The following is a 12,152-nucleotide window of genomic DNA, read 5'->3' on the forward strand; positions in this document are numbered from 1 at the left end:
GTTAATGGCATTTGGGAGGTGTTTTTACTTTAAACTGTTGCACAAAAAATGCACATGCATCTCATTCTCTTGCTTTCCTACTTCCTTGTAATATATGTAACCTGTGTTTTTCACTTGTGCATCACACTGTGCACTCCTGTGAAAAATGAAAGTGATGTAGTGTGTGACTAAACAAGAGTGAAAGGTCTCTGAGAAATCTGCCTTCAGAATAAATATGTAATGTGGAGCAGCAGTTTGCCATTATTTCTGTAATCTATTTGTCCAATGCCAAAAAATCCAAACAGTCTTATTTTAACACTATTTTTGTGATATTATAATATTATATGATTTGTTTATTTTTACTTAATTGTTTGTTATATTTTAATTAATATTTATTTATTTAGTATTTCTAAATAATTACTACTATTATTATAATATATTAATATTTAATAGTAATTAATATATTAATAATTAATATATTACTATTATTATTTTAGGTATTCATATTTTTAAATCATTTAGTTAATTGTTATTATTTTATTTACAATAAAAGTAATGCAGACTAGAGCTGCACAATACTGGAAAAAAATGTAATATGCAATATTGTTGTTGAATATTGCGATAACAGTATTTGTTATGATGTATTTTCTTAAAAATACCCATTTTTATTAGCTGTGTTCTTAAATGATTTATTTCATGACATTAAAATAAACGTTTAAATTAAAAATGTTCAGATCTAATTTAAACAACAAAATGTGTCCGTGCAAACATTTAGTCTTTAAAACACTACGAATGAGGGAAAACCTTGGCAGATATTCTGACTCTGTTGTCATTTTCCCGCCATTAGTGTATATTTTCAGCTCTGGATTCAGCTTTGGACTGCTCCAGCCAATAGCAGAACAGCAACAGTACAGTACTGTAGTGGGCTAAAGATAGTACAGCACCATCTGATTGATCAAATTTATGATTAAAAAACATTTTATAAAATAAAGGCAATTTATCACACATGTCTGCTATAACTATACTTTTGCAATATGTTTGCAGCACCACTGCAGACTTCATTGCTGGTTTTGTATGGTATGGTTGCTTCATGCAGTGTTTTGAAATTGTAGAATTTATTATTATCATGGAGTGTCATCGTGGTGTGTGTATGGATTGCGATATGATGTGATTTTTTTTTTTTTTCATGTGAAAAATCTAGTGTGATTGACCCTTGATCTGAAACAAAAAGTGTTAAATGACACCGTGTACAGCTACAGTGTAGCAGTGTGAATTTAAGCCTTAATGTGTGAACATTCATTCTGGCAGGCGTTGCTTGGGAACCTTTTGGGGTTGTCCAGCCAAGTGGCTTAATAAATATTCATGAGCCAAGAATAGAATATTCTAATTTATGGTCACACTTTATATTAAACTACAATTCTCGCTATTAACAATCCACTGACAACGATTTTTGCCTCAATTAACTCATAATTTGCTCCTTATTAATAATAAGGCAATAGTTTTGTTTAGGGATTAAGGAAAGAATAGAATGCAGCCTATGTACTTTATATGTACTAATAAACAGCAATTAATAATCCACTAGTTAATAGTGAGAATTAAAGTGTTTTCCAATTTATTATACAAAGAAAGTGAATGCACATATACTTCTCATCATTGATAAAATAACGCTTGATAACCAGAGAATATTTTATTATTATTATTATTCAGGAATGCATTAATAGACATTTCTCCCACAGTAATATTAAGAGTTTAAATTTTAATGATTTTATGCAATTGTTATTATCACTATATTTGTTTCTAATAGGATGGAACGATATTGGAAAAAACTGACATTGCGATTTACTTATATATTTTCTACAATATATATTGTAAAATTGAGTATAATTTCGCCAAATGAAAATTATACTCAATGAATGTCTGTTTGGAAAGAATATATAATTGTATATACACTGGGATGATTTCGAGTTGCATCTGCATAAATTATAATAAACCAATCACAAATATTTACCAATACAGTAGAGCAATGATATGATTTTATACCTTTATGATTTTCTGTGATAATCAGCAAACAAATATAATAATCAAGTGTAAAATACTGTATAGTCCTGTATATTTAAACACAAATACAGTTAAAGTTAGAAGCGTGATTTCTTATGCCTGAATACTTTAAACTGACTTCAAATCCCCACACAGGGCCTGAAAACACATAATTACTAAAAGTATTGGTAATAATGGATAAATACTGCAATTAGTCCACAAATCACGAGTGTTTTGAAATGTGGTCAATTATAATACTGGTTCTACATTGCAGATCCTGCAACGTGACAATTGCAAATGCACATATTGCGATATTGATACAGCGCTAATTTCGATTATATATTTTTTTGGAATATATGTTTCTTTTTATATGCTGCAATAATTGATAAATTATTCAGAATATTTTATTGAAATGACACTGGATGATGAATTTGTTTTGAATATGACATTATTTTAAAAATTAAATAAATAATGCATGATGAATGTTGACGTTATAAAATACTTTTGAAGAGTTATGTCAAGGATGATGTCATTTATATATGACCCAGGAATGCAGTGGTTTGGCTTTTACTGTCAGAGAAACTGGAAATACTGGAAGTGAACAGATGAATGCTGCTGATGCTTGAAGCTCCTGTAAACATAGCACCCAGCACACAGCTCAATAGATCATGTGATCCGTACAGTATCCGCAAATCTCCGCTCTCTTGTTTCGCAACCAAGGAAACCGTGGCTCATCCGAGCATATGAAAGCAGGAACAGAAAGTCATGTGTTCAGGAGGGGGGTGGGGGGTGTTATTATCTCTCCTACAGACACAAGCACAAAGAGGAACTCACAGCTATTTGGTGGATCCTGAGTCACACATGCAAGTCTGGGGAAAATCTGTGGTTTCACAGTGTTATTACATGAAAAGAGTTTGTTTCTTTATGCACATTTCTCATTTTGCTGTGCTGTAGGGATGGAAGTGATTGCAAAATACTATAGGGTACTAAAGATTAATAGGTGGAATAGGAATTAATAGGTGGTTAAATGAAGATTATAGGTGGAAGCTGAAAATTCTGAATGCACTTGGCCGAAAACCAAGTCAAAAAATACTTTGTAATGAATATTTATTATTTTAATTAAATAATTTAACTTGTAAGACATTTTAAATTTAACCCAATAACTTTAAACTATACTATTTTTTAGAGCACAGAAGCTATTGCAAGCAGCAGAAACGAGTATACTACATGAAAATCTCCAGTTGGTGTGTTTTTTGAGTGGGCTTTTTTCAGTGAGTGAGCATGTGCTGTTCATGCATAGATAAGTATATGATTAGATTATCCACAGAGAAGAATATTGAGCTATTTTGAATTTTGAACAAAGTGCATGTGCAAGCTAGTCAATGGTGCTTTCTGCTGCTTTTGCACTCTCAGCTATTGAAATGAATGGGTTTCATAGCACATTGCTTTCTGTGTAAAGTGTGGAAAATGATGTGCGGTGCATTGTGTTTATTTTTTGGTTTTATGTTTGCCGTTTTTTTTCTTTCGGCCAAAAAAAAGAGTGGAATTAACATGTCACTCATATTAGATCCACCAATAGCAAAGCATTATTGATTAGAGCATTTGTGCCCACCCACTTTTTCAGAAGTTTTGCTTCTTAAAGATTTCTTTCCATAAGTATTTCACATAGGGATTTAAAAAAAGGAAAAATAAACAGTTAAAGCTTTATGAACCAAGATCTAAAACAAGCAGCTACAAGGAGAATCACATCATTAGAAACTTTGATTTGAAGCAAAGACAGACGTGGATGAAATCAAATAGACCAAGTTATAAAAATAGCAGTAAAATATAGAAAACTATTTATTTAAAGATGTGGTTTGTTTTACACATAATGCATTGCATGCATCATGTTTCTTTGGTAATATGTGACACTAGGGTTGTAACAATATACCGGTATGACGGTTTACCACGATTTGAACGTGCACGATTATCATACCATGAACAATTGCATATCAACGGTTTTAACCCTTAAAGACCGAGACAGCCGCCCGCGGCTAAAAATAAGTATTGCTCTTAAATGTTTAATAACTTTTGATCCGCTGATCTGATTCATACAATTCAAAGATTGGCATAAAGAAGAGAATCTCAGCTTTCCAGTGCTGTATCACATAACATTCACTTTCAGAGGCTCCAGAATCAGTGCGGTTACGTCATCAACATTTGACAACGCTGATTTGACAAAGAAACGCTCGTCACTGTGTCTCCGGACAAATCAGACACGATACATTGATGCACTGTCCCTCCTCCATGCCCAGATTGGTTCAAACTCGCTATATCACAACCAATAAGCATAGGTTTCGCTTTTGTTTGTGGACCAAGCTTTTTGAACAACACGGAATGAGAGATAGGCATACATTTATGCGCGGCTAAATAAAACGCAAAAAAAAAAGTTTTTCATGAAATAATTCTCATACTAAGTACTTTTGCATGCACAGCAGCACAGAAACATGACAAAACAGTAACACAGCAAAGACGAACTGCTGCTCTTGCTGTATTCAAAAGACGCAAATGAAGGTGCAGCTGTTTGTCTGCATTGCAGACAACCATATCCAAATCCATATCGATAGACAACCATATCCATGCTGGCACATAAAACCTAAGGATGTTCCATATTGAATCTAGTTTCGTTATGTAACTATTTATAGTATAGTAAATATTTATATCTATTTTTTACTGAGGATTTGCACCATGTTTATTTGGACTTTATTTGGACTTTGACACATTATTTATTATTTTCTTATTTTTATTTGTTCATTGTAAGTGGTGTTGTTTATAGTAACTAAAAATATATTATTTGGAAAAAGTCAAATTTGCTTCACTGTTCTATTATTTTGTAACATTTGTAACATACCGTATACCGCGAAACCGTCAAACCGTGGTATTGTTTTAGACGATTATCATACCGTGAAAAATTCATACCGTTACAACCCTATGTGACACATTTACAAGTATTTCCATAGTTTAGAGCAGTGGTCACCAAACTTGTTCCTGGAGGGCCGGTGTCCTGCAGATTTTATCTCCAACCCTAATCAAACACACCTGAACAAGCTAATCAAGTTCTTACAAGGTATACTTGAAACATCCAGGTAGGTGTGTTGAGGCAAGATAGAGCTAAACCCTGCAGGGACACCGGCCCTCCAGGACCAGGATTGGTGACCCCTGGTTTAGAGATTCATTTGTGATGTTTCATGTGAGTGGGTGGGCCTAAAGATCTGTCTTGCTTCACTTTTTTTTGTTGCGGCTCTGATAGGTGAATTTTTAGTACAGCATTATGGTTAATGTAGTTTTTAGCATGAATTCCACTATATGTCAATAGATGGGGCAAAACAGTGGCGCAGTAGGTAGTGCTGTTGCCTCACAGCAAGAAGGTTGCTGGTTCGAACCTCGGCTCAGTTGGCATTTCTGTGAGGAGTTTGTATGTTCTCCCTGCGTTCGCTTGGGTTTCCTCCGGGTGCTCCGGTTTTCCCCACAGTCCAAAGACATGCTGCAGGTGAATTGGGTAGGCTAAATTGTCCGTGGCTTATGAGTGACCGTCAGGCCGGCCGGAATGTGTAAAAAAAAGTTGTTATCATATGGACAAGTCTAAATGGAGGACTTGTTCCAAAGAGCCAACCCCGCAACCATATGGGACTAAGGCCAAAGAAGAAGAAGAGGAAGATGTCAATAGATGGTTTCTAAAAAGCATGCACAACTCATTGACACCCTCAGCCCTCACAACAGGTCTATTTTTGTTGGTTTATCATTTACTAATTTTTAAAACTCAACTCCCAATTCCCATTTATTAATATTCCAGAAGTTGTTTCACCATAGATAACAATGGTGAGTGTTGCAACTTTTATTTAATGCTAATTGTTTATTGTGAAAATGTTGTTTTCTTTCCATATCTTTAAATCCCATGTCTGCTAGTAATTTTTGAGACGAGTTGAACAGGTCCAGGATCGTGAAAGTATGTTGTATCTGTAGAGTGATCGTCTGGTCCTCTGATCTGCAGGTTTCACAGGTCTTCATCTGGCATGCCTGTCACTCTGATAGTGATTGTAGCACTAGTCTCGCCCCGCAGCATTGTTATTGCTGTTCAGAGCCGTTAACCGCAGTTTCAAGCGCTTCCATTGGGGTTACAAGTAGCAGCCTTTGAGGAGAGTTTTATTGTTACCCAGTACCACCCAATTTGCACCCAGGTATTACCAAAACAGGGTGACTTTGTTTGGTCAAAATATTAAGGAGCATTGCAATTTTGGATACTTGTTTTATTCCGAAACTTAAACAATTAATCATTTTGATCTATATATAGCTTTGTATTTTTGTAGTCACACTTTTATTTTGATCAAACTAACTGTTTGATAAGAGTGTTATGTTTAATGCACCAAAATACAGTATATTGACTATAATCATTGAGAAATAAACTAAAATATTAATTTTAAAGGTGTTGTACAGGGTGTCCGCGGGCTTGTAAAATGTAGTAAAAGAAATTTGCCAAAATTAAGGGCATTAAAAAGTAATAAACATCATCTGACGAGGTATTACATTTTCGAGCCCATTTTTTTAGATAAATTGTCAATTTGTGTTGAGTGCAGACCTTTATTCCAAAATTTGCTAGTATAAATTTTTTTTAAGGTATTAAAAAAAAAAAGTAGTAAAAGGTATAAAATTCAACTTAAGAAGTTCTGTATATGCCCTGGTGTACTCGTGTATGTTGTGCACAGTTTATATGTACTTTGTTTGTGTATATGTATATATGGTTTTTCTTTTACATTTTATTTGTACTTTTTGCAAAAAATGCTAATAATTGAAATTATTAAATAATGTATGAACGTTTATAATTTTTTCTAATAAATAAATACAATAAACAATATATAAATAATATTTCAAATAGTTACACAGAATTCTGGAAATAGTCTGTTGAGTCTTTATTATCGACTGTTTAACTTTTTAATTATTTGATCTTGAATAGCTGGAATTTATAAACTTAAAATATTTCATGAAATCATTTAATACAATAATTTTAAATAATTATTGCATAATAATAATAATAATAATAATAATAATTATTATTATTATTGTTATTATTATTATTATTATTATTATTATATTTAATTAATTAATAATTTTATTATTGTATAGTATATTTGAAGTACTGTCACTTTAGCCTGTTCAAGGCTCCTGAATCCTCCGTATTTTTTGCATGATCCTCCTTCTGACTGTGTGCTCATCTGTTATTCCTCAGGACTGCTGGTTGGGACCCTTGACGTTGTGCTTGACTCCAGTGCCCGTGTGGCCCCGTACCGAATCCTCTACCAGACTCCTGATTCCCTGGTCTACTGGACCATCGCTCACGGTAAAACAGCACTTCCGCCTGCTCCCCGAGGCCCGCGCTGTACATTAGCTCACACTGGAGACTGAAATCAATGTGCACTTGGTAAACAGAGGCTTTTAGAGATCAGCTCAGGCCATTCTAAAGCTCAGGGCAGAATCAATGCTGATGCCTTTTAAGGGGATCGTCCACCCAAAAATCAACATTTGCTCACTGTTTACTCTCCCTCAAGTGATTCAAAACCTTTATAAGTTTCAGTTTTTTTCTTTTGTTAAACACTAAAGAGGATATTTTAAAGAAAGCTCAAAACCGGTCACCATTGACTTCCATAGTAGGAAAAACAGATATTGCTGAAGTCTGCGGGTTTTAGCTTTCCTCAATATATCTTATTTTGTATACAACTCCTCCAGAAATTCATAAAAGTTTGAATGAAGTAAAGCAGGGTGGTATCACGTGGTATTCAGGTCCTTATTAATTGGTTCAGGTGTGTTTGATATGGGTAGCAACTGAAATCTGCAGGAAAGTGGCTCTACAGGAACAGGGTTGGCCACCCCTGAAGTAAAGGGTGAGTAAATGATGACAGAATATTCATTTTTGGGTGAACTGTCCCTTTAAGAGCACTTACTGTATGAAACTACACACCATGTGAGTGTTACAACACTAGCATGGTAGATGGATTTTGTGTAAACATTAGACGGTTGATGTGTTTTGCAGTATTTGTTATGTGAAGAAGCACAAACAAGCATGTTGTTTCATAATAGCACAGTTTCAATAAAAGAAAGTCTGACACTTTTTGGTCATTATATATAAAAATATATATCATTATCCTAAAACGTTTAAATTCGTAGTGATGTTTTTTTTTCAACCACTTGAACTTTATTTTTTATTTTAAATGTAAATCTAAATGCTGGTGAATATTAATGTATTGGCCTTTATCTTGTGTAATGTTTAGCATAGCAAGGACATTTCCACAGTATATTCTATTACATTTATCTTCTGGAGAAAGTAATTTGTATTAATGTGGCTATTTATTTATTTATTTATTTATTTATTTATTTATTTATTTATTTATTTATTTATTTATTTATTCATGTTTAAAATGAATTAATTACTATGGTGAATATTATTATATGTGGTAAATATTATTAGTTTAATACATTTTTTTCCCAATTGGCTACAGAACAAAGCACTGTTGTCATAATATTTATAGTACATTTGGATATTAATAGTTAGTTGTCAGACATTACCACACACACAAATATTACATTAAGGCTTTTAAATCCTTAATATTTTAATAAAATAATATTATAAAATAATAATAAAAAACTTAGTATTATCAATACTTAATGTGTGTACATTAATACAAAATATATGGACTGGATGATATGTTTTGCAGTATTATTAATGTGAAAAAGCACAAACAAGCATGTTGTTTCCTAATAACATTGTTTCAGTAGTAGCAATAACAGTAAAAACTGATACTTTGTCTCTTATATAAAAAAATAAACATTAAAACATTTTTAAACTAGTAATGATAATTTTTTCGCTTTATTTTTCATTTAAATGTAAATCCTAATACAGTTTAATATAAAAAAACATTGCCTTAATCTTGTAAAATTGTATTTGATTTATTATTATTTCCCAAGTAATGTATAACATACCAAGGACAGTTTTCACGGTATATTCTATTATATTTTTCTTCTTGAGACAATAGATATTTTTAGTATTGCAGATTTTATTTTTATTTATTTATTTATTTATTTTTATACTGTAAAAACGGCTGTGGGTTATATTATTATAAATGATGATATATTATATATTTTTCAATTGGCTACAGAACAATCATTGTTGTCCAATAACTTCCCTATGTAGGTTAATTAACATGGACAAAAGCCTTTAAATGGCATTTTAGTAACTTTTAAAAAAATGTGTTTTAGGATCTTTCCATTAAACAGCACTTAGGGAAATATTTAAATTAATATTTTTTTATAATTTTGCCTTAAACTTCATAATTTTAAATTAGCTAGTAGGCTTAAATAATATTTAAAAAATATTTACTTTATTAATGCAAATGCATTAAAACACAGTGTGCAGTCTTCAGTCTTCAAGTATTGGTTTAAAATGTATCAAATTTAAAAAATGTTGTTGCATTTTGTGGAGTGATTTATGTTTTGTTTTTTGTTAAATCCCGAGCAGAAAATAGTCAGATGTTAGTAAACAGATGATAAAGTTGAATGTGGGATGAATGTATGAATATGGTGTGTGGAGTCTCTCAGTATGGTGCGTCTGTAGCCTGAAGTGTATGAGTGTGAGGGATGAAGGAGATCTGCCTTCCCAGAGGAGCTCGGAGTGCTCTGATTCTCTGCTAATCTGGTTTGCGGAGCTGCTTCATATTTCACAAGCTGTTTCTTCTCTCACCGCAGGCCATTTGCTAAATGTCTTTATTTAAGGCCAGAGATGATGCATGTGTTCAGGCTGAGACTTCAGCATGACTCTGCATTCACTGCTTCCTTTGTCAAACACACATTCTGGACATTATTATTAGACTGTGTTCACAATACATTGCTTTTAAAAATTATTAACCACTAAATACACATAATAGTTCATATTAATATATCAAATATTATAAATATGAAATATTTAAGTGTAATTTTAGTAATTGATTGTTGATTGTAAGAGATTATAAAGAACAACGCAACAGTACTCATATTTATTGGAATGTTTTTATTATATATATTTTATATTTGTTCAAATGTTAATAATTGATAAGTATTTTGTTTCTGTTAAATGTTAGAAAAAAAGTAAATTAATGTAATAGTGGCTACTAATAGAACATACATGTGTTCATAATAATAAACATGAATATGTAAATAAACAACATAATAATAATTGTTTATTGTCAGACAATCATGATGAAATTGTATATTTTTAATAATTAAATATTAATATAATTTAAGGCAGTATAACAATTAATTTTAGTGGTTTATTATTATTGTTATTATTATTATTATTATTATTATATATTATAATCATTAGACATTGTACAGAAGATTTCTTCCTAATTTGTTTCTGTCATCATATTTGAAGTATATTTGGATATTAATAGTTAGTTGTCAGACATTACCACACACAAAAATGTTACATTTAGGCTTTTAGATCCTTAATATTTTATTAAAATAATAATTTAAAATAATAAAATGCTCAGGATTATAAATACCTAATGTGTGTACAATACTACATAATATATTTATGTATCACAATAGTATTGCTGGGCAAAAATTAATCGCATCTGAAACAGAAGTTTGTTTTTGTGTGTGATCTGTGTATTTTTATTATTTATATATAAATGCACTAATGCATGCATATATTTGAGAAAATATTTTTTTTATATTTAGATATAAAATACATAAATGTATAATACAAATTATATATAAATTTAAATATCTATGCAACAAAAACATTTTTATGTAGTTGTGTGTATTAAAATTACATAATTTATATTATGTTATTTTATAATGCAGAAACAAACTTTTATTTTGGATGCGATAATCGCAATACATTTTTGCCCAGCACTAATAATAATACTACTAAATATTATATTTCTATATATTATATTTTATATAATATATATATATATATATATATATATATATATATATATATATATATATATATATATATATATATATATATATATATAATTAAATGTAGAAACCTTCCTCTTGTAATTGTTTTGTGACAATCTGATTTCTGGTTAAACTGCCAATGCTGTTTGGATCAATTACAAAAATGAAATAATGTATTTCCATCTCTGCCTAATTGCAGGCCACTTGACTCCAAACTCTCTTAATGAATCCGTTTGCTTGCCAGTAATGAGTTTGATAGAGGCCTGAGCAGAGCTGTGCTAATACACCGCTAATGAAATGAAGAAGCTGACCCCATCTGCTCTTCACTCCTGCAAACAAATCAAGCTCTGCAGATCAAAGCCATGGATTAGGGTTATTTGTTATTAGAGTGTTTTCTGTGTGTTTGTCCGGACAGGGAGTTCTCGAAAGGAGATCACAGAGAATTGGGAATGGCTGGAGCAGAACCTGCTGCAAACTCTGTCCATCTTTGAAAATGAGAACGACATCACCACCTTCGTCAAGGGCAAAATACAGGTCTGACACAGACTCCACACTGGTTTAGATGCTGTTTCAATGATCACTTTTCAAGTATGTCACTCATATTTTGAAAAAAAAAAAACACTGGCGAGTCCAAAGCAATTACTTTGTGTAAAGAGTCTATAATTCAAGTCAAAAATGTTGATTATTTATTTAGATACACAGTTGAAGACAAACATATTAGCTTTTCTGTGAAATTATGTTGTTTCTCTGGAGAATAAACTGCCAAGGCCAGTATTATTAGTATATAATATTTTAATATTATAACAAACCACTGTTTAATGACTCTCCTTGTTCTCATAAATTGTCTAGTTAATCCTTTAAATTACACTTTAGTTAGTGTCTTGCAAAGTAAATAGTAAAATATTGTGCTTTATTCAGCAAAAACTGTCCAGAATGTACTCTATCCCACTTTACATGACTACTTGCCACAAAATATGAAGATTAGACTTAAAAAATTGTTCTGAACTGTAATAGTTTATTAATTCTTAGATGCAAAACTGACAGAAACAGCTGAAGGGGTATATATTAACCTGCACATTATTCAGACACTAGATGATGCCAAACAGTCAAAAACAGTGGTGTAAACGTGGATGTAAAAATATGGATCTGAACTAGTGCTG

The 12,152-nt window shown here is 31.6% G+C and overlaps 1 protein-coding gene and 2 long non-coding RNA genes across 3 annotated transcripts in view; 2 read left to right on the forward strand and 1 right to left on the reverse strand.

Moving 5' to 3' along the window:
- LOC147847018 (uncharacterized) overlaps window positions 1–12,152 on the reverse strand; it is a 919,394-nt gene that overhangs the window by 374,740 nt on the left and 532,502 nt on the right. The gene's annotated exons all lie outside the window — the stretch shown is intronic.
- Window positions 1–12,152, forward strand: part of tbc1d9 (TBC1 domain family, member 9 (with GRAM domain)) — a 43,825-nt gene that overhangs the window by 5,699 nt on the left and 25,974 nt on the right. The window contains exons 2-3 of the mRNA XM_087237805.1: window positions 7,280–7,390; window positions 11,408–11,526. Of these exons, the coding sequence (XP_087093931.1) occupies window positions 7,280–7,390; window positions 11,408–11,526 (230 nt within the window). The remainder of the gene's footprint in view (window positions 1–7,279; window positions 7,391–11,407; window positions 11,527–12,152) is intronic.
- On the forward strand, window positions 777–5,693 carry LOC141375092 (uncharacterized). Its single transcript, XR_015477261.1, has 3 exons — window positions 777–2,064; window positions 2,173–3,934; window positions 5,197–5,693. It is a non-coding gene; the product is annotated as an uncharacterized LOC141375092 (long non-coding RNA).

The sequence above is a fragment of the Danio rerio genome, chromosome 1 (genome assembly GCF_052040795.2).
Source record: "Danio rerio strain M-AB ecotype USA chromosome 1, GRCz13ab, whole genome shotgun sequence".
Lineage (NCBI taxonomy): Eukaryota > Metazoa > Chordata > Actinopteri > Cypriniformes > Danionidae > Danio > Danio rerio.